Genomic DNA, 23,194 nt, shown 5'->3' on the forward strand with positions numbered 1-23,194 from the left:
CTGACTCAGGTCTACAGGCTCTTATTGCTGTGTTTTCTTTAAAAAAAACCTTCTGATCCAATCCATTATTGGAATATTTGACAGAAATAATGACCTTCATGTTATAATGATACTAGAAAAACTCTTTCTGTGGCACTTTTATGACAAAAAAAGAGCTAAAGCTGCACCTTGTGTCACAACCCATCATTTCCTCTCATCTGTTACATCCAGATTTTGAACTTTTGATCATTATATGCTTTTCTTCTGCTGCGTCATGACCTGAAATGAGCCACACAGCCCGGATCCTGCTTTTCATCTTCATGACATCAAAAGTGATAACAAACATCTTTCACACAAAACATAAAACCACAAAATGTAAAGCTTCTTTTTTTTTAATATTATGTAATGAACATTTTTATTTAGGGAGGCTAGGCTAATGTCCGTGATCTGCAGCATGGTCCTCCATGGCCCATATAAATGGTACTGTATGTGTTCCTATGGGAGCACCAATCTTCATTTATTTATATCTGTTTTAAATAAAGTCTCAATTTGATTTCAGTCCTTTCCTGGTCATTAAAGCAGTTTATAGACAGCTATTGTTTACAGAGACAAGAGAACATTGCTCTCAAGCGAAGGATTGGTAATCTTAGCATGCATTCTTAAACTACAAGGAAGCATCAACAATATGGCACAATATTTTACAAGCTGTCTCATGAGAACAGTAATCTACATCGACCGGACACTATGTGCGCGTTTAGGAGCTCACTGAAAAACTAACATTGGGATACATTGGCTCCTCCACATCATATGACAGACAAATGTTCACAGGATTCAGGTGTTTTCTGCAGAAATCCGCTAATTAAGTAGTGAAGATGTCAACACAGGGCAGGGAAGCGTAACATCAGTAGCATCTTTTAAACTTGATGAGTTTGTGGAAGGCTTGTTTGAAGTCGTCGTTGAAGGCAGTGTAGATGACTGGATTGATGAGCGAGTTGAGGTATCCCAGCCAGGTGAACACATCAAAGAGCACAGGATGATACCAGCAGTCTTTACAGACACCCATCACCAGCGTAAACACGAAGAATGGGAGCCAGCACACTATAAACGCACCCAGGATAATCCCAAGAGTCTTGGTGGCCTTCTTCTCCCGAGCAGCACAAAGACGCTTTCTTTCTAGCACACTGTCAGCCAGCTTCACTTTCACACTGTTTGTGAAAAGAGGAGACCCTCCTCCTCCTCCTCCACCACCACCAATACCTCCTCCTCCTCCAGCATGAAGATGTCCCTCCTGATTAGAAGTGGAGTTCAGCGAGCAAAGCGAAGAGCCTGCCGAGTTCTGGATGAGCTGAGCAGCAGTGAAGCGCTTTCCGCTGGTCGCCGGTGTTTTGAAGATCCTGGAGCGAGCTGCCACATAGATACGCCCGTAGAGGATCATTAGGAGCACCGTGGGAACATAAAAGGCGCCAAATGTGGAATAGAGCGTGTAGGAGATCTGGTCGGTGTTGACCATGCACTCCGTGAGCTCCTCATGAGCCTTCGCCTGCCGCCAGAATAGAGGAGGTAAAGAGATGGAGACGGAGATCACCCATACTATGACAATCATCAACGCTGCTCGTCGCATGGTTCTCCGTTTCGAGTACTCCAAGGCGTCCGTGATGGCCCAGTATCTGTCCAGCGCGATCACGCATAGATGCAGGATGGAGGCCGTGCAGAACGTTATATCAGATGATAGCCAGATATCACACACAATCTGACCCAGAGTCCAAGTCTTACTGACCGTGTAGACGATGCTGATCGGCATGACTAAAATGGACACCAGGAGGTCTGTCGCTGCGAGAGAGCCAATCAGGAAGTTGGCAGGGGTGTGAAGCTTGCGTGTAAGAAAAATCGTGGCGATTACAAAAGCGTTGGACAGAGCTGTGGCCAAAGTGACGATTGCTAGCATGGCAGAGATGGAGATCTGCAGACTGAGGAGCGTGGCGTCGTCCCAGGACTCCAGGGTTGTGGGACTGACTGTGGCATTGATGAGGAAAAACTCATCGGAGCTGTTGAACAGATCCATGTTGCATGGTTCAGCAGCGCTTCACATCATCTATGCATGATTTTTTTGGTGTTAAGGATTAATTATCCCATGAAAACATCTCGAGGTGAAAGAGTAATTCTAGTTCGGCTGTTGGAGATATTGGTAATGCTTTACATTTGTGAAGGTCATGGCTGATAAATGTGAGTGGTAATTCATGGTTGAAGGTGCTGTTACTCTTTTTGTGCTCTTTTTGCTTTGTTTTTGAAACCCAGCAAGTTAAATGCCACAGAACAAACAAGGGGCCAGCGTTACCCTTTGTGCTTGACTTAAGTTATAAAAATATTCCTTTAGCCCTTAAATCACTGCTCATTATTTTCTTTATTGTTCCTTATACTGCTATTCTTCTCAATTTGAGATAGATCCCAAAATGAGATCCCTCAATTTTGGGTAATATGAACTGGTGGAAGACTTTTTAATTTATTCTCCAGTTGGTCAGCAGAAGCTCTGTTGTTTCAGACTAATGGCACAGAATATTCCTTCATTCCCTGTACATCCACGGATGGCTGGTTTTGCAGTTTCCCTGAACACCAAAAGCTGTTGAAAGTTCTCGTTTTGGCCCTGTGTAGGTGTTAGTCCAGATGAAAGAAATCAATCCAAGTGAAGATCTGAAACAGAGAGAAAGAGGAAAAGAACTGAGAACTCCAGAAAACACTTCATGATTTTGGTCTTTCTCCATACACACACACACTGAGTTGGATCTGTAAGATGATTATAAATCAGAGGATCAATGAATTTTTCAAAACTTGCATACACTACCTGACAAAAGTCTTGTTGCCAATCCAAGTTTAAGGAACAGCAAATAATAACTTGATTTGTAGTTGATCATTCGGTATCAGAGGTGACTTTTACAAAAGGCAAAGGCCTCTAGATTCTGCTTATTTTGCCAAAATAAAATATGATCGTGCCTTGATATTTAATTATTTTATTACTATATTAAGCTCTGACTTTGCTTAGACAAAAGTCTTGTCGCTTAACAGAAATATTGTACAGTATAGAAAACAAAGTCATGCTGCAGTGAAAAAAGAATGAATATTGTGTATGACCCCCAAGAGCTTGGAGGACTGCATCCATACATCTCTGCAATGACTCAATTAACATTAATAAAGTCATGTGGAATGGCAAAAAAAAGCGTTCTTGCAGGACTCCCAGAGTTCATCAAGATTCTTTAAATTCATCTTCAATGCCTCCTCCTTCATCTCACCTAGACATGCTCAATAATGTTTATACTTGGGTACTGGGCTGGCCAATCCTGGAGCACCTTGACCTTCAACTTGACCTATACAACTTGGATTGACGACAAGACTTTTGTCAAGTAGTATAGAATTAAAAATTGGAAATGGAAATTGGAAAATGGAATTCCTCTGGTGACATCAGCTTGATAGCCTGGGCAGAATATCTTAAACCACTGCTCTCTTATCTTTTGTTTTCTGCAAGTGAGAGATGGTGAGTAGGAATTGTTCAAACGGAGCCCTCAATTCAATATTTAATACAACCATTTTTTTTTTCCAGCTGGAAATACATCACAATACTGAAGTCGAGTCAGTCGGAACATCCAGTTCCTCCAGACTTCAAAAGCCTAGTATGCAGTGTTATTGACTCCGGTGGCCGCTGAGTGAACTGCAGCCTGAAACTTATTCACACTTTCTCATTGTCAATATGTCATTGAAAAGACTTTTTGAAAAGACTTTAGTTGATTCAGTGCCCATCTTGAAGTCAAAATGTAGTTCTATTTCCTTCGTTTATTACAAATAGAATAACATCCAGACACGTGATGCTTGGAGAGAGATGTTGAAATGGATAGTAAAAGTCCACATTTAGGAAAGCATCTGAGCACTTCACAGCATTTCACAGCATTCTTGACAAATATGGTAAATAAAAGGATACTGTTATGATGTTTGTATTTTAAAGTATATTTGATGTGGCCAAGTGAGGTTAAAGCTTAAATTCATCCCTTTCTTTACCAGAATTAACATAATTAGGCCCTTTCTTTAAAAGTGTGTGTAAACATCACATAATAACTTATTCATTTAAATTAGCGGTGAGTAGGTAGTGAACAGCAGGGGAGTGCTATTTTAATTTCCAGAGCTCTTAATCTTCCTTCATGCTGTTTTGTAGGATTACAGGAGAAAGCTAGAAGTGCTTAAAAATATTAGGAAGTCATATTCAGATTTTTATTCTTGCACAACCACACCATCCATAATGAAACCCATTGTGCATGCACAACCTCACATTCTTGTTCTCCTTACTTGAGCTGCAAATGGAATTCATTATTTTTCTGATATCTTCATTATAAACTCAAGAGAATTCAAGTAGCAAGTTTTGCCTGCATTTACATAATTCTTTACCCTTGGCTCTGCTTTTCGGGCTCAAGCTTTGATTGATGAGTATCTCGAGTATTGTGCCTCCAGGGGAAACCTGTCACCATAGGGTTTCCAGAATTTCTCTGTCTGACTAACAATGTGTCGTGGCACCTGCAAGCAATCCAGCTTTGGCCTGGTGGCAAAAAAGAAAGCAAACTGCGGTCGGTGCTCACTCTCCTGCCGTCAGGTCACACACATCAGTCATTTCAGCTGTCAGCATCTTCACTTAAACATTTGCAGTCCCAGCGCACACGCATTCCCTTTTCTTCATAGTTAGAAACAAGCATGCATCTATCTGAATATTTATAGAAAACCCTACTGGAAAACATATCAAAACATGTCATGAATCCATACATTCCAAACTAGGTGGGGGGAAAAATAATAATTGTGGTGCAATTTAAATTCTATGTGATGCTGTTTAGGGCCAAGCATTCGGATCTGAAATTGAAATTCTGCAAAGTAAACATGTCCTCTGCCCTTCATGTATAAAACATGCTATTTCCGTACTTGTAATTGAAAGCATAAAGGTCATACAACCCAATAAGACCTGACACTTTTTCTGGTAAATGGTGTTGGTCGAGTAGCCAGGATATACGCTTAGTGACTCGGAGAACACACCGCATGTTAACCCAATAAATGGCACATGGATAATAGGAATATTCCAGGTTCAGGATGACAGCTCAGCTGACAGATTTTGTGGCATAAAGTTCACAGAAATTTTCCACCTTCAATCATACAATAAAATACTGTTTCAGTAGTAGGTAGCATACACTGTATGTCATATTTTTAAAAGTCTCTTTTGCTCATCACGGCTGTGTGTATTCTATTGAATTTATGGAAACCATTCATTAATTTTCTTTTTGGCTTAGTCCCTTCATTAATCAGGGCTCGTCACAGCAGAATCAACCGCCAACTTATCCAGCATGTTTTACGCAGCGGATGCCTTCCAGCGGATGCCTTCAAGCCACAACCCAACACTGGGAAACACCCATACTCACATTTTCACACATCCACTACAGCCAATTTTAGCTTATTCGATTCACCTATAGCGCATGTTTGTGGACTGTGGTGGAAACCGGAACATGCGGAGGAAACCCATGCGAACACTGGAAGAACATGCAAACTCGTACAAAGAAATGCCAACTGACCCAGCCAGGGCTTAAATCAGCCACCTTCTTGCTGTGAGGTGATTGTGCTACCAGCTGCGCCACCATGACGCTCTTAATGGAAACCAATTTTTGCCAAAAGAAAAATATTAAGAAAGAGGGCGAGTGCATTTTTTAAACTATCAATTCTGTCCAATAATTCCTTCCCATAATTTTTTTCCTCTCACAATTTTAAGTATATATATATATATGAGCAATATCACACAAGTAGCAGTGCGATATGGCTTTATATCGGCACTGGTAGGAGGCATGCAATAGTGCCCCTACCAGTGCTGATATACAGCCATATCGCACTGCTACGAGTGTGATATTGCGTTTATACATCAGTTTGACGGCATAATTGTGTATATAAAAACAAAATCAAACATGGAGAGTCTCAAAAACCCTTTTGTATGAGGAACTACTTTCTTCCACATTGAATTCAAATCATAAGCTGACAGTTAAACAGTTGAGCGAGCATCTTTTAAACTTTAGATCTGTAGTGTCTGCTTTTTGCTGGCTGTATGTGGGCGGAGTAATACACAAAGGGTAAAGAGGCTGTAGAAGTTCTGATATTGCAGAATATCCCACAGCTATCAGCCAATCAGATTTGAGAACCAGACAGAACTGTTATTATATATATACATAGTCTCAATGTGCTTTCACATCTGTGGTTCAGTTCATTTGGTCTGGACCAAGGGCAACAAATGACATTGTAGCATTTTTCTGCCGTTTTGGGTCCTTTTCACACCACACTGATTGCTTTGGTCAGAACCAGTTAAAAAAGAATCAAAATGCAGTCATGTGACAAAATCCACATCACTAATTGGCCAGATGTTATTGATCATATTTCCTAAACACAAACGAACCTCTGTACGCTTTTTTGGCCCGCTTTTGGTGTGCACTTGAGTGTGATTGCTACATTCACACCTGCCCAAACGAACCGCACCAAGAGGGAAAACGAACTCTAGTACAATTCAACTGAATTAAATAAGGCAGGTGTGAAAACACCCTTAGTTACAAGCTTACTGAAATATTGTGAAATTTATAATTCATTTAAAACAATTGCATTTTTAATTTTATATACAATATGTGGTGGTAGGTGGCTCGGTGGTTAGCAGCGTTGCCTCACAGCAAGAAGGTGACTGGTTCAAGTCCCGACTGGTTTGCATGTTCTCCCCAAGTTTGCATGGGTTTCATCCAGGTGTTCTGGTTTCCCCCACAGTTTAAAGAAATGCACTATAAGTAAATTGGGTAAACAAAATTGGCTGTAGTGATAAGTGCTTGTGTGAATGTGAGAGTGTATGGGTGTTTCCCAGTACTGGGTTGTAGCTGGAAAGACTTCCACTGCATAAAACATATGCTGAAAGAGTTGGCGGTTCATTCTGCTGTGGTGATCTCTGCTCAATAGGGGACTAAGCCGAAAATTAATGAGTTTAATATGCAATACATTCTTGTGATATTAAAGCTGAATTTTCAGTAATTCTTTATTTTCAGAATTCTCAAATTCTTCTTAAGTCCTTGGAGTAGCATGATTTTTTTTAGAAATCGTTTGAATATGCAAAATTAGAGCTCAAGAAACATGTGTAATTAATGAGCCGTACTGAAAACAGTTGTTTTGATATTTTGCTATGGAGTATGATAATCTGAAACATGGTCAAAATCTTGTGAGAATTGTGCAATGACTAATAAATGTGTGTTTCAGATGGTAGAGGGCATTTAAAATCTCCAAACTAAAGAACAGAATGTAGTGCTGTTGTTGAGGCGTGTATCTCTGTAAAACAGTGTCATCATTAGCATATACTTCATGTGAGACGGCAGGAAACAACAGCGGATTATCTCCACACCAGCAGATCCAACGGGCTGCACGCTAATGAGGCCGACCCGAGGGTATTACCAGCCTCCAAATGTTGGACAACATTTTCTTCTACTTTTGTTTGGTTCTGTGTAATTGGTGAAAGTCACAATAACAACATTAAAAACTCAGGTCAATAAATCAAGGAGGAATCTGACACTTTGAGACTGTCAGGTTAATTTAGCAAATTGTCAAAAAACACAAAATGTGTTGACACGCATTTCTAGTGCTGACCGCTCACACACACTCAAAAGAACAAAACATTCAAATGTATTTGGTTTTTTGAAATTGTCATGTTTTGCATTTGCCAATTTAGCTATTTGTTTGGATACAAAGAGGAAGTCAGTGTTAATGAATGCCATTAAAAAAATGTTTGAGAAAAAATAATCAAAAAAGAAAAAGAAAAAGTGCATCTTATCCAAAATACAGTGGGGAAAAAAATATTGAACATGTCATGTTTTTTTTTTCTGTGAAAAATATTCTAATAGACCTGTTGACATGGAATTGAATCAGATTTTGGTAAAAACCCAAACAATAAAAACATAAAAGTAAAACAATTGAAAAAATCTGAAAAATTGTTATGAGCTATAACAATGAAATGACACAAAGAGAAAGTACTGAAAGTACTGAGCTCAAAGACACTTCTCATATGGAGAATGAAATCACGGATATGATTTTTTTCACACTTCAACAGAGTGTAAAAATCTTGCTGGGTCTGTGGGTCTCGTCTATCAAATCTGATCTTTCATTTGCATTTTCTATTGGATTCAAGTCAGGTGATTGGCTGGGCCATTCTACAGCTTGATTTTCTTTCTCTAAAAGCATTTGAGAGTTTCCTTGGCTGTTTTGGATTACTGTCTTGCAGAAATGTCTACTCTGGTTTCATCTTCATCTTCCTGGTAATGTTGATGTTAGATTAAAGCAGCGAATATTAATTTATACTGACGAAGAGCAGTAGGTTGCTAAATAACTATTGAGAGATTTCAGATGCTGTCAGAGCTTTCCCTGCTTTTATACACCTCCCTTTATTCATGTGTTTAATACTTTTTACTGTGTTATTTAATTTTATTACACATAACTTAATTTGTAAACTAAATAATATTGTTTTCTTTGCATATATGTATTTCTTTTGGTTGTTACCAACATTTGGGGGAAATTTAAAGTCATGTTTAGAAACATGTTTTCTGAGAAAATTGGTGACTTGTTCAACAATTATTTCCACTGTATGTCACTATAAAAAATGGTTTAAACATTGAAATATTGTTTAAATACAACAGATGAGAAAATCATACATGTTCACACACAAGGGAAAAAAACAGCTCAATTACGGTTGGATAAATGGACAGACAAATTCTGTAAATGTAAATTTTTTGGGGGCCGAAAATTTAAGAGCAAATATAATAAACAAACAAAAAAGAGTACAAGAACTACTAATGCAAACTTAGTGCTGATACTTACATTGCAGTTAAGTACAAAGTCAAATAAAAGTAAAAAGTCAAACCAAATGATGCTAATAAAAAGAACAAATAAAGTTTTACTGCTATTTAATGGACTAAGAAAACGGTTTGTTCTCTGAGTGGAAAATCTTCACGGACAAGGGTTTATTTTTACATATTTAAATATCTTTTTCACACAATTTGTCTGCCAGTGGTTATAAAATAAACCCAACTGCAGCCATGGTAACAGAGCAGATCTGGATATTACTGAATGATGTCAGTCTTGTATGTTTTTGAGGTGCGAGTCAGCTTATGTGTAAGTCTTGCAATTCTGCGTCAGTTTGTGTAACAAGTAACTAACCCTGATTGAAAAGATACTGAAACATTCACGCAAAAGTTTTCATGTCCTCGCATCTGAGTTTCTGAAGATTATCCTGCGCGCTTGCGGTTTTTTTAGTTACTTCTTTGGTGCGTTAATCTTATTTTTGCTATTATTCAAAAGAAGGTAATGATTCGCACTCAATTGCTTCGTAATGTTTTTATTTTTACTTTCTTACATTTTACGGGTGATAACAGACAGACACAGTCTGGATAAAAAGTCGTGCCTCTCAGGTCCATCTGCAGTGAGTTAAATCTTAGTCTTCCAACTACTTTTTTGTTGGCTGATGGACTGGGCACCATTTAGTCAGTGTGACATATTAACAACTCTCTGTTTTGTAGGTTTAGGAGTGAAAGACCTTTTCCACTCTTATCAATTACAAAAGCAGATTGCAATTCAACATGACTCATCACTTGAAAACAAAGCCAATTTGTGATCCAGTTGGATAAAATTCAACATTTTATCAAATATTATGTTATTCAATCATTCATTTTCTTTTAGGGCTTAGTCTCTTTAATAATCTGGGGTCACCACAGCAGGATGAACCGCCAACTTATCCAGCTTATGTTTTACGCAGCGGATGCCCTTCCAGCAACAAAACATAACTGGGAAACATCCATTCACTCCCATTCACACACATACACTACGAACAATTTCACCTACCCAATTCACCTGTACCAAGTCTTTGGACTTCTGGGGGAAACCGGAGCACCCAGAGAAAACCCATGCAAACACAGGGAGAGCATGCAAAGTCCTCACAGAAATGCCAACTGACCCAGCTAAGGCTCAAACCAGTGACCTTCTTGCTGTGAGGCGATCGTGCTACCCACTGCACCACCGTGACGCCCAATATTATTTTAAAATTATTAATATTATTACAGCTCTGAGAAAAAATATGAATAACATGTTTTCTGAAGTTGCATATAAAAAATAAGAAAGAAGAAAGGAAAACCTCAATTAATCTAGCGCCTGGAAATTTTCTTAATTATCTGACAAGCCCTATTTAACTGGCAGCCTTACGTTTTACTGACTTTGCAAGATGGTAAACTGTTGAAAAGTGACTGAAACCCTCTAACAGCAGGTTTCCCAGATAAAGACTAAAGAGATCCTTTCAGCCACAGCAAGAGAAGTCATTCAAAATCTGTCATTTTTAGAATACTGCACCTTTACAATGTCACAAACACATTTAAGTCCCCCAAAAGTCATCTATGAAACACAAAAGCACAAAACGACAAGATAACGCATCTCATTAAGCAATCAATTCAACACAGCTGGAGTTGCACACCAGTTTAGCTATTTAAAAAACTGCACTTCAGATAATAAGGTTGTACTACAAATAATTCATATACACTACAGGTCAAACGTTTCCACTTCATTACTCCAGTCTTCATTCACATGATGTTTCAGAAATCACTCTAAAATTAATTATTATTATTGTTAACATTGGTATTGATATTATTAATGGTTATAGCAATAATGACTGTAGTAATAATTTAATTTGAATACAGCAAGTGAAAGGTACATTTGATTTGGTGATTTATTTATTTTTTGCCATAAAATGAATGTTATTCTTTGTATATTAACATAACATTAGTAACACAAGCTTCTCTGTGCCCAAAGCTCTTTTGAGTTCAGCCATCACCTGAGTATTAATTGTTTTAAAGTCGATTAAATGCTTCATTAGCAATGGGTTTACTCACCTTTTCAAATAAAGTCAACTAATTGCTTTTTACAGTGTTTAAATGAGTGTAATTGTGGATTTTCTTTTGGCACTGCTGATTTGTTCAATAAACAACTGCAAATAGATTCAGTCTTGGCTTTGACCTTACCTTCATTACAGTTATAATGTATATGAGCTGTTTCAATTTGCTTTAGAATCCTAATAAAGTGGCTGGTGATTGTGCAATATATCACAAATAATTCATAATTAAGTTAAAGCCTCATAGCTACGTTTATGTTTATCAATGACCATTATTAAATCCTTCATAAAAGATGTGACTCCTTTTTGAATGCTATAAAAATAGCCATGACCTCAATATCAGCTTTTATGAGTGTGCAGTTTAGAGGTCTTGAAATCTCTCAGCATTTATAAGGGACATATTTCGCTGAACCAAATGCGACACACATGCAAATACTATAAATTTTTTTTTCAGACTTCTTAGATGCAGCTCAGTTGTGTAGGAGGACCACTGGTCCAGAGTTAACAAAAAAAACATTGTGCCTCGTCCACCACTCTGGATGATTCATCAGGTAAACACCAACATTTCACACTTCTATTAAAAAGCACCTTTTGTGGGCATTTGTGGAATAACAGGTTTTGATGTTCATTTGGAAGGTACATTTCCTTAAAGATTTGAATTTGGGGACTTTTTGTGCTTCCATACTCTGTCGAGGAAGATGTGATCTGATGGGATTTAGGAAGTGCAGCATCGAGTTGATACATTGAGACACTTTCTAAACTTCTAAAGCAGAGTGTGTTCTTTTGGAAGAGCAAGCTGTTGTGGGCACGACTGTGGCCTGAAGGCAGAAGGACTGCCATTGTCAGTTTAATGAGGTGAGTTGGTTTGCAAAGTACTGCAAAGGCTCCGTTAAAGGGTAACATTCCAGTGAAATTCTACTTCGCTGGGGACTGAAGCGTTTATTAGAGGTCTGATTATATTACAGTTCATATGAACTGACTGAAGATGCAATGAGCTGCTGTCAACAAGTAAAAAATGCATTTATTTGGTTTAATCAACTGCTAAAAATTGTGAAATATTGTTATAATTTAAAATAACTTTTATCATCTATTGTAATATATTTATATTTTCAGATGATGTAATTGGTATTAAAGGGTTCATTTAATGCAAAGTAAGTGTGTGGTCTGAATGTGGGAAATGGGTAAATGGTTGCCCAAGGTGACTTTGTCCAGTATCCCCAAGGTGACTGTATGTCCTAGACTCGTCAGTAGGTATTTCTGTAGCATACTTTTTCATTTCTTACAAGAAGTTATAATCAGGTCAGAACTTCACACTTCAGCAAGGACACATGTCTCTTCTTTTTTCTTCTCCTTTATTTTTTCATGAAAGCCTGTTTAAAACCCTTTGCCCATGACATAATAGTAAATTTGAAATGTAAATGTCTGTCTCAGACAAGTAGGTCACAAATTGTCATACAAATCTACCCAGAACCCAATAGAGAGATTCTTTGACCTTTCTCTTTTCCTGTCAGGTCTGATAAGTGTAACATTTTGAGGGAAAAAATAAAAACTTGGTGTGAAGTATGCCGGCAGGCTTCACATGTCTCTTTGATATCGTTTGACCTCCTCCATTGCAGTCTTTCATCATCATCTCCTCCCACTCTCGGCCTTGCTGTTGTGTTTGGCTTTGGCTCTGAACTTTATGAAGTTTTGATCAGTGGTGAGTGGAGACGTTGTGTAATTCAGGGTGTTGATGTGTGTAAAAGCTTACTGGTGTAGAATTAAGTACAACTAGAGACTTGAAGTAAACTTCTTGAGGAACTAAAAGCCTGCTGGGCAGAGCTATGACAAGCAGCAGATGTGCTTTGGGTTGCCCAAATTTACAACACGACTTACTTATACTGTTGAGCCTACTGAAAACACTATATATATATATATATATATATATATATATATATATATATATATATATATATATATATATATAAATTTATTAATTTTCCTTCAGTCTTTGCTTAGTCTGTTATTTGTCACGGATCGCCACAGCAGAGTGAGCGGCCAACTTATCCAGCATATGTTTTACGTTCATACACTCTCACATTTAGATAAACACTTATTCACTAAGGTCAGTTTAGTTAATCCAGTTCACCTATATCGCATGTCTTTGGACTGTGCAGGAAACTGCAGCACCCGGAGGACCCATGCGAACATGAGGAGAAATGCAGACTCCGCACAGAAAAAGCAATTGGCCTGGCTGAAATTCAAACCAGCGACCTTCTCGCTGTGAGACAACAGTTTTAACCACTAAGCCACCATGCGACCCCAGTATTTGAAGCCCCAGTCATTCATTTTCTTTTGGCTTAGTACTTTTATTAATCCGGGGTCACCACAGAAGATTTAACCAACTTATCCAGCACATGTTTTATGCAGCGGATGCCCTTCCAGCTGCAACCCATTACTGGCGAACATCCATACACACTCATTCATACACACATACACACACACATACACTATGATCAATTTAGCTTACCCACTTTACCTATTTAGCATATCTTTGGATTTGTGGGAGAAACCTAAGCACTACTCCCTGCACCACTCCTTATATATATGAACAAAGATCTGAATGTCTGCTGTTATTAAACTTGTCAACAGTTTAATAGACATACAGAGATTACTGTAAGTTAGAAATAAGAACATGCGCATAAATCTCGATTGTGATCTTTTAGCAACTAATCACTCAGTTCTTGTCTGTACCAAAAATCAAAATAATGAACATTAAAGTTAAATAAAAAAAAAGGTCTACATAAATTGTTGACAGAATTGTATAATATTTATTTATATATGACACCCACTTTTAATGTGATCTGTGAGGGATGTACTCATTAATGCTCGACAGTGCACTATGTGGTTATTGAAAATATTGGCTGGGCAAGTGCAGGTCTGAACTCCAGGAGAGGGGAAAAGCAATATTGTAAATCTATGGAAGGTAATGAATAAGGAGGGAAAACACAAATATCAGAATCAGCGGCAGCAATCCACTTGCGGTCTGCTATTGTAATTGACACACAAACACAGAGACTACACTGTCAAACTGCTCAGCGCATATCTGCATTTGTGCATGGAGCCAGTCAAATTGATTTTTCACTTCTAATTGTCTTCACTGAAGGATTACGATTCTAGCAGGCAAAAAGCTCCAAGGACCAGTTCGATATCAGCGCAAGCAATGACCTTAATTTGTAGAGCGCTATGCAGTGCTATTGAGTTTCTAAGGTCTTCTGATGGAGGGTAAACTTTCATGTCATAGTAAGGGGTTTTTATCTGACATGGTGTCACAGTGCTATTTAAATCGAGCTTTACGGAAGATCCATCAACTGCATGATATAATATAATCAGTCTGTTTCTCTTCTCTATCACATACTGCGATAGTTTATTTTTACGCCCGGTAATGTAGACCATGAACTCTACATTGCTCCAGAGGACTGTCCCTGTAATTACTTCACCACGGGTCACTTTGGGATGAAAAGCATCTCGTAGATAGCAAACGATTGAACTGATAGAAGGCTCATGCTTGAGAAAACAGTGTTTACCACAGTGTTATCACTTCCCTATAGTTTCTCCAATCAAATAAGAGCTCAGCCCTGCAAATTTATTTTTCAGCCTCTTTGACCTTTTCCATCTCTGTGTGAACCTCCTGAACGTAGAAGTGATTCATCACGTCTTTATGAACCCAGCCGTTAACAGAGGCCAGGCATCATGAGTGTGAATGTGTTTTGTTCAGGCGGGACGGCTGTTTGCTTTTGTGAATTAAATATTGAAGACCAGGTGAAGTGTGTGGCTTGAGTTTGAAACCTGGGCTTTGGTCCAAACGGCACAGACTCTGGGCAACGTGCGCTGCATTTGAATGATAGATTTCAGAGCTTTAAGATCGCGGATGAAATATTGCCAGAGTGACATGCTGAGATCTGTAAATATCAATAAACAGCCCTTGTTCATTTGAGCTGATCGATATATCTGAGAACAATCGATGTCAATGTGAATTTAGGCAGATTAAACTACTTAGTTTTGCTCATTGACTGCTTGCGATTGAATGAAAAAAATGTGCAATTATCTAAAGAAAAAGGCAAATGCAGCTGTGCTCAGGTGGATCAGTTTAAAGACTGAACTGCGTTGAGCATATAATAAAAGACATTTCTTTTATAGCCAGAATGAATGCGTCAGATACAGCATTTGAACTCTGCTTTGATCTGTTCATGGGAACGTCCTCAGTCACCTCAAATCTGGAAGCTTGCTGTGCAAAACTCAAAATGCTTGTCGACTCTCATCGGCTGCTCAATCAATATCTCTGCAAGTCCATCGAATCTGACTGTAGAAACAAAGAATGAACGGTCTGACTGATGCAGTGTTTTAAAATGTAGTCAGCATCTCTTCTGCGTTAAACCAGCTAAGCCGCAAAAGCGCCTAAGCCTCAGAGCGTTCATGTGATTTTCATCTGTTGTCTTCTTAAACCTTCACTAATCATGTAAACCTCCGACTGAATTACATTGCAGAACTCAGAATCCCAGGCTAGACTGGTAGCAATCCTAAAATAGCTCAAGCAGATAAGCCTTCATCGTTTCAATCATAAAATGAGTTGTGGTTGTTTGATGTTAGATGTGTGTTGAAGTTTAGGAGTAGAGCTGCAGAGGGGCTTAAAGAAAAAAATAAATACACTAACTCACTTTTATGTGGTTCCAAACCTATATTTTTCTGTGAAGCACACACATAGACTTGTATACCTGCAGATACTATGACCCCAAAAAAGGTTTTATTGTCAATATTAAGTTATGTTTTGGTCTTTTCTAACTAATTATTATTAGATATAAAGTTATTTTTTATGGACTTTTATTAGATGTTAACATTTAATGCCATTTCCAACTTTTATTCATTTTGGCTGTTCATTAACAAAACAATAACCCTTTGTGTACCTTACAATGTAAAAAAAAAACCAAAACAGGTATTTATGTAGAGTCTATGCAAACTGAAACATTAAAATGGTGACCTGGTGATATTTTGTGAATATGTATTCCGTGTTAAGTCTATAGTATACCTGTCAACCATCCTGTTTTTCCCAGTATTTTACAATTCTATCCCGCTATCATCCCATAAAGATATTTTCCCCTATATCTTTCATAATTTTAATCTTTCTATGAAGGGTGGCAATAAACATGAAAGAGCTGATCTTTCCTATACACAACCCATACTGCCGAACCACCAGGGGGCGCCTCACTCTTTAATGTGAATCTGTTCTATGCTTTTATTTTATTTAGGCATGGAAACACTTTTGCTGCATCCAAAATCACATACTATATTGTACTATATCCACTACTTGCCGCAAGATTCTGAAGTGTGCATAGGATGGATGCTACGATATCCCATGATGCCCTTCGAGGAAATTCAAAAATGGGAGTGAATCGATGCAACTCATGAGAGTAGGTCACAAGATCATGACAAAATGGCAGATGTAGTATGTCTGAGTTCTATTCATACTGCTCACATTCATAATGTATAGAACGTACTTTTCTAACGGCAGAGTACTACATTTAAATTCAAGTGCAGTACCTAGTGAGTAGTAGGCGTTTTCGGATACAACCTTTCAAATAAAAAAGAAACACCAAGATTCCCGTCCTTTCCAATACATGCACAGTTGCCCCTCCTATGCAATCCTCAAAACAGTCAGTTCATGTAGCGGTGCGTGACTGTCAGACGCGCTCCACAGTGAAACGCTGTTTCCCAAACAGATTTTGTTCAAGTGATTCAAATCATAGTGAAAGTGGACACTCTAGGTTTTGGGTGCGTGTTTGAACATGTCAATCTTTTTTTCTTTTAAACACAAAAAAATTTTGTATAAAATGAGCATAAAAATTCAGGAAAGCAATCGAAGGCTTTCATTATTGATCTGTAATTGGGGGGTTGAGTTATATAGGCATGTGTGAGTGAGTATTTGACAACCAAAATTACAATGCTGGAAAATTCTGGAAAATGCAGAGATTCTTTACAAAGTGACATTGTTAGCTACTGGCCTAGCATACATATACAGTCAATTTAGAAGATCTGTGTGATAGTTTTTACAACTGTCTGAACATCTGTACAAGAAACTTTTCAAAAACACTGCTGTCTAAATGTACCCTTATACTTTTCACGTCTTCCTTTTTCTATTTAGTCTCTTATTTCCTTGTTGCCATTTCTGACCTGCAGTCTTGATTACCCATTATGTTTACCTGACCCTAGTTTTATCTTCATTATCTCTTTTGTGTTTAAGTTCTGTGTCAGGTTTGAAGTCCATTGTTGTCTTTACACTATGTTGTTAAATCTGTAATGCTCTCTCCTGCACCTTAGTTTATGTTCTTGTTATTAAACTGAACACAATTTTCAAGTCTTTATGAAATACAGTAATAAAATGGAACTGCTTAATGTTATGAACTACGTTTTGTAGTTGCTTTGACACAATCTGCATTGAAAGGCACTAAATCACGCGGTTTCCGAAGATTTACATTGAAATGAAAAAATGGACATTTATATATCTTCAAAGATATACACAAACATTATATGAACTTTCGTGGTGACATTATTTGACTGGAAGGTTGCATCATTATTAAAATTATATCCTAAACTGTTTATTAAAACAAATGTACACTTGTAATGATTAATTAGTTAGACCACATTTAAATCAGTGATTTAAAGTGATTACCACATACTATTTTGAGAATAACTAAAAATTCCATTTCAAAGGATCTAACTTTAACTTTAACAGTAGCACTTTATTTTTTTTTCTGTTCTGCATGCACACATACTACAGTATGTACTTTTCAAAATAATTACATTAAATGTGCTTTATGTATGTTTTTGACTCTTCTAAAGCATAAAAATACCATAATATGTTTGCAGAGATTTAAGAAACATGCTAAATAAACATTCTTGTTTATCTGAAAAACAATACTAAAGTCATATATTCTGCTTTGAAAATGTGTGTTACATGGTAGAAAGGTCTTTGTTTTGTTCTTTTTACCCGCCCACTGCCACTTTAGCCAATTATATTTCAGCACCCTGGCTGGCCTTGGTGGAAAACCACATATTTCGTTCATTCATTCAGAAAGGCACTCAAACCATGCGTTCGTGACTAAAATGCGACCTCCGGTGGACAGTACAACACACTTTAAAATGAGATGTACATTCAGAACTCTACATGTGGATATTAATTAGCAAGTAATATAAATATTATGAACATAAACATTAGGTGAGCAAGTTACATTGTAACCACGTGTCCTAACAACAAGCTACGTGATGAGATTTGCAGTGATGAGCAATTTGGCTTTTTGCACCAGACGAAAAACTACAGAAATTTAAATAACCATTTAGAAGCACAGAATATGCACTCGCGCACAAAATGGTAAGGTTTTTAATCTAATTAATACATGTTAAACCTCTTTAACATAATTAAATTTACAAGCTGAATCACAGATATGCAAGTCACAATTCTAAAATTCAATTTCAAATGATTTATTTTATTTTCAAGATCTAAGGTAAACTATCTGCTGCTGCATTCAGTAGTATAGTAATAAATGTCATATAAAATGGCATTCACACTCACATTGTTAGCATTCAACACTGAATAAAGCATGAGGTGTCCCTGAGGTGATCATTGTCAGTTTTCTGTTGTTCAGCTTTAAGCCGATTTAATATATAAATTCGAGATCTTGGTCAGAACAAAAACTCCTTTTATTATGGGAAATAGAACACGACTTAAATCAGTCTTTATGTTTGACAGTCAGACTCGATGGCTCCTGTTAGTCCTCAATATGGCCATCTTTTTCAAGTGGTGCTCGCTGCAGAGCCATTTGAGGAGAGCTGAGCTCCACCTTTTTTGCACTTCTTCTACGAGTGATGTCACTGGGGGTAGGGTTAGGGGTGGGGTTGGTGTACGCATTAAAACAGCTTACAGGAGGAGGAGCGACAGCTCATGCTCCCCCTCGCTGGAGCTCAGCTCTCCTCAAGTGGCTCTGCAGCGAGCACCCTCTTATCTTTTTTGATCCAGGAATGCAGTACCTAGTTCAACCACTGGGTGTCAAATTGACATATTGCAGCTTTAATGATTAAGTTCCATCCCTAGTCTTAATTCTAACCACTGAATCTGATCTTAACTCATGTAGTTACTTATATATCCCATTACCCTAGGTATAGTACACTGTAAATATGCATTATATATACAATATTTACATAAAAATAAACTTAAAAAAAGTGCAACTCTTTTCAATTCGAGTCAGATGATGGCAGATAAAAATAGTGGATATGAGCATGAATTATTTTTGTGTTGCAAAATCAATAAAAAAACTGATATGATAAAGAAATGCAGTTTCATGAGTTTCCTCACCTGACAGAACTCTACTTTCTTTAACAGTCAACCATATTAGATTAAGAATGAATTAAGCACTGTCACCGACTCGGTCCCAGTCATTCCCCTCGCTGGCCAGCAGAGGTCACCATCTCCGGACTTCTAACCATTACTTCATCCATTCACCCTGATTCCAGCACACCTGATCTCCATTCCACTAATGACCCACGTACCACATATAAGCAGCTCACACACACACTTCAGTGCGAAGTCTTGTTTAGCCCCGGCCAGCATTTCTGAGCGTTCTATCCTGCCTGATCTCCCGTTTACCACTTCAGCCCGTTTCACGACTCTGCTCTGTCTTCTGCCTGCCCTCAACCAAAGCCTGTTTCCTCGGACTCTGATTCTCGCTGCCTGCCCCTAACCAAAGCCTGTTACACGGACTCTGAATCACGCTGCCTGCCTCTGACCCAAGCCTGGTAATCACACTGTGTCTGTTATCTGCTAAATCTCCCTTGATGTGTATGTTGTATGTCCGCACAACCGTGCGAGTTGTTGATGTTTAAGTGTGACTTAATAAATACTGCAAAATGGATCCCTCCGTGTCAGTCTCCTCGTTACAGAAGACTTCGCCCAACACAGATCCCGCAGCCATCCAGGTTTTGTCTCACGAAGTCACAGCACAAGCTCAGGTATTGTCTACTCACCAACAACAACTAACACATCTAACTCAGTTAACAGACGAACTTGTGAAATCGCTACAAAACCTGCAAGCTGCTGCCACTGCGCAACCCACAGCCAACTACTCTCCGAGTCCATTTGTTGTTACACAACCCCCGATGACTTCCGGAGCTCGATTGGCATTCCCTGACAAGTTCTCAGGTAACCCAGCAAAATGTAAAGGCTTCCTACTGCAATGTAAACTGTTTATCGCCCAACAGCCCCATCTGTTTAAGGACGATAATGGGAAAATTGCTTTTGTGTGCTCACTGCTCACTGGGAAAGCGCTAGACTGGGCTACTGCAGTTTGGCCAGACAGTACCCCGATATTTCCCTCGTTTAATGACTTTCTCAAACGTTTCTGCACTGTGTTTGATCATCCGGAGGGTGGTCGTAACGCTGGCGAGGAGCTACTGTGCATCCAACAGGGAGATCGCTCCGCAGCTGAGTTCGCACTGCAGTTCCGCACCTTGGCAGCGCAAACTGGCTGGGCTGATGATCCGCTTACCACGCTCTACAGAAAGGCTTTAAGACCAGAATTGCAGAAAGAGATGGCATGTCATGACGAGGGAAAAACACTGGATCAACTAATCGAACTTTCCATAAGGTTAGACACTCTCCTCCGCACTCGCAATCCACTGTGCTCAATTGCTTCCAGTCCTGTATCCCCTGAGACCTCCGCTGAACCCATGCAATTGGGTAGAACCCGCCTGAACCCAGAGGAACGAGAACGACGGAGAAGAAATCACCTGTGCATTTATTGCGGACTTCCAGGTCATACGAAGGTTTTATGTCCCAACAAGCCTCTCCCTAAAACCCTCTCGGTGAGTGCAACCACTACGTTCACTACCACTAATAATGTTATGAATTTGCCTGTCATTCTGAGAAACAATGGAGATGAAATTGAGACCATGGCCATGATCGATTCAGAAGCCGCTGGCAACTTTATTAATTACACGTTTGCCACCACTCACTCCATTCCTTTAACCTCCTGTGATTCCTCCATAGCCATCACTGCTGTAGACGGGCGCCCTTTGGGAGAGGGACGCATAAAATTCCAGACTCAACCAATCTCTCTTCAAACAGGCTCTCTCCATGAAGAGGAGATTTCCCTTCTTGCCATCGACTCCCCTAAGCACTCTGTAATTCTTGGGTTACCATGGCTACAATTACATGACCCTCAAGTTTCCTGGAGAACTGGTGAGATCACAAAATGGAGCAATCAATGCTTTACCCAATGTCTGCATTCTGTTTCCCCTGACCAGATCAACACAATTACCAACACCGAAGACCCTGAACTCTGTCATGTTCCTGATGCTTATCATGATTTAACTGAGGCATTTAATAAGCAGAAGGCTACCAAGCTCCCTCCACATCGTGAAAATGACTGTGCCATCGAACTGCTACCAGGCACCACGCCCCCTCGTGGTCGCATTTTCCCCCTCTCTCAACCTGAAACTGAAGCTATGAAGAACTACATCTCTGAGGAGCTAGAAAAGGGCTTTATCCGACCATCTACCTCACCCACTTCAGCAGGCTTTTTCTTCGTCAAGAAGAAGGATGGCAGCTTACGCCCATGCATTGATTACCGAGGCTTAAATGAGATCACAGTCAAATACTGCTACCCCTTGCCATTGGTTCCAACCGCCCTTGAACAACTCCGATCCGCCCAGTATTTCACTAAGTTGGACCTCCGTTGTGCTTATAACCTCATCCGCATACGACAGGGAGACGAGTGGAAAACCGGATTCTCTACAATCGACGGCCACTATGAATACCTCGTTATGCCCTTCGGCCTAGCAAACAGTCCTTCCGTGTTCCAGGCTTTTGTAAATGAGGTATTTAGAGACATGCTCAACAAATGGGTCATAGTGTACATTGACGACATCCTGGTCTACTCTAATTCACTACCTGAGCATATTCAGCACGTCAGGGCAGTGCTCGAACGCCTCATCCAGAACCAGCTATATGCAAAAATCTCCAAGTGCGAATTCCATCAGACCTGCATTTCGTTCTTGGGTTACATTATCAGCCCCGAAGGCGTGGCCATGGACCAGCAAAAGGTCGACTCCGTGACACAATGGCCACAACCTGAAACCATCAGACAACTGCAACGATTCCTGGGCTTTGCAAACTTCTACAGGCGCTTCATAAGGAACTTCAGTTCAGTCGCTGCTCCACTTACCGCCATGGTAAAGGCTAACAACGCCCGCCTAAAATGGAACCCAGACGCTGTTCGAGCGTTTACTCAGCTCAAAACTCGCTTCTCCAGTGCACCCATTCTGCGTCACCCTGATCCCGAGCAACCATTTACTGTTGAAATTGCCGCATCCAACACTGGAATTGGAGCCATCCTGTCTCAAAGATCCCTAGTCACGAAGAAGCTCCATCCTTGTGCCTTCTATTCTCGCAAGCTCAACTCCGCTGAACGGAACTACAATGTGGGAAACCGAGAACTCCTCGCCATGAAGGCAGCGTTAGAAGAGTGGAGACACTGGCTTGAGGGCGCCAAACATCCTTTCACGGTCATCACCGATCATAAAAACCTGGAATATATCCGCTCCTGTAAACGTCTGAACCCTAGACAGGCAAGATGGGCTCTGTTTTTCACCCGATTCGACTTCCAAGTCACCTATATCCCTGGCTCAAAAAACATTAAAGCAGATGCTCTTTCCCGCCTCTCAGACGATGAAACCTCCGAGTACAATGATGAACCCATAATCAAAAATCCTCTAATTGTCGCTCCTATCCAGTGGGACATTGAACATGAAATCCTTCAAGCCGCCGAAACCAGTCCCACGCCACAATCCTGTCCAGAAGATAAGATCTTTGTTTCTCCGTCACTTCGAGAAAAGCTCATCTCCGAGGTACATGATTACCCCAGTTCCGGTCATCCAGGCAGCACAGCCACCGTACAATTGATTCAATCCCGCTATTGGTGGCCATCCATAAACAAAGATGTCATCAACTTCATCAACAAATGCTCACCCTGCCAAATGTCTAAACACTCCCGTCACCGTCCAGCTGGATTACTCCAACCCCTGGAGGTGCCACACCGTCCCTGGTCACACATCGCCATCGATTTCGTCACCGATCTACCCATATCTCAAGGCAAAACCACCATCCTCACAATAGTAGATCGATTTTCTAAATCCTGCCGTCTCATTCCCATACCCAAACTGCCTACAGCC

The 23,194-nt window shown here is 39.5% G+C and overlaps 1 protein-coding gene across 2 annotated transcripts in view; it reads right to left on the minus strand.

Moving 5' to 3' along the window:
* Positions 1-355: 355 nt before the first annotated feature.
* Positions 356-23,194, minus strand: part of htr1d (5-hydroxytryptamine (serotonin) receptor 1D, G protein-coupled) — a 36,935-nt gene continuing 14,096 nt past the window's right edge. The window contains exon 2 of one of the 2 annotated variants that reach the window (XM_087289181.1): positions 356-2,667. In XM_087289181.1, coding sequence (XP_087145307.1) covers positions 881-2,041 — 1,161 coding nt within the window. In that variant the 5' untranslated portion in view covers positions 2,042-2,667 and the 3' untranslated portion in view covers positions 356-880. 2 annotated transcript variants of the gene reach the window in all.

This window comes from Danio rerio, chromosome 17, assembly GCF_052040795.2.
Source record: "Danio rerio strain M-AB ecotype USA chromosome 17, GRCz13ab, whole genome shotgun sequence".
NCBI classification, from domain to species: Eukaryota; Metazoa; Chordata; class Actinopteri; order Cypriniformes; family Danionidae; genus Danio; species Danio rerio.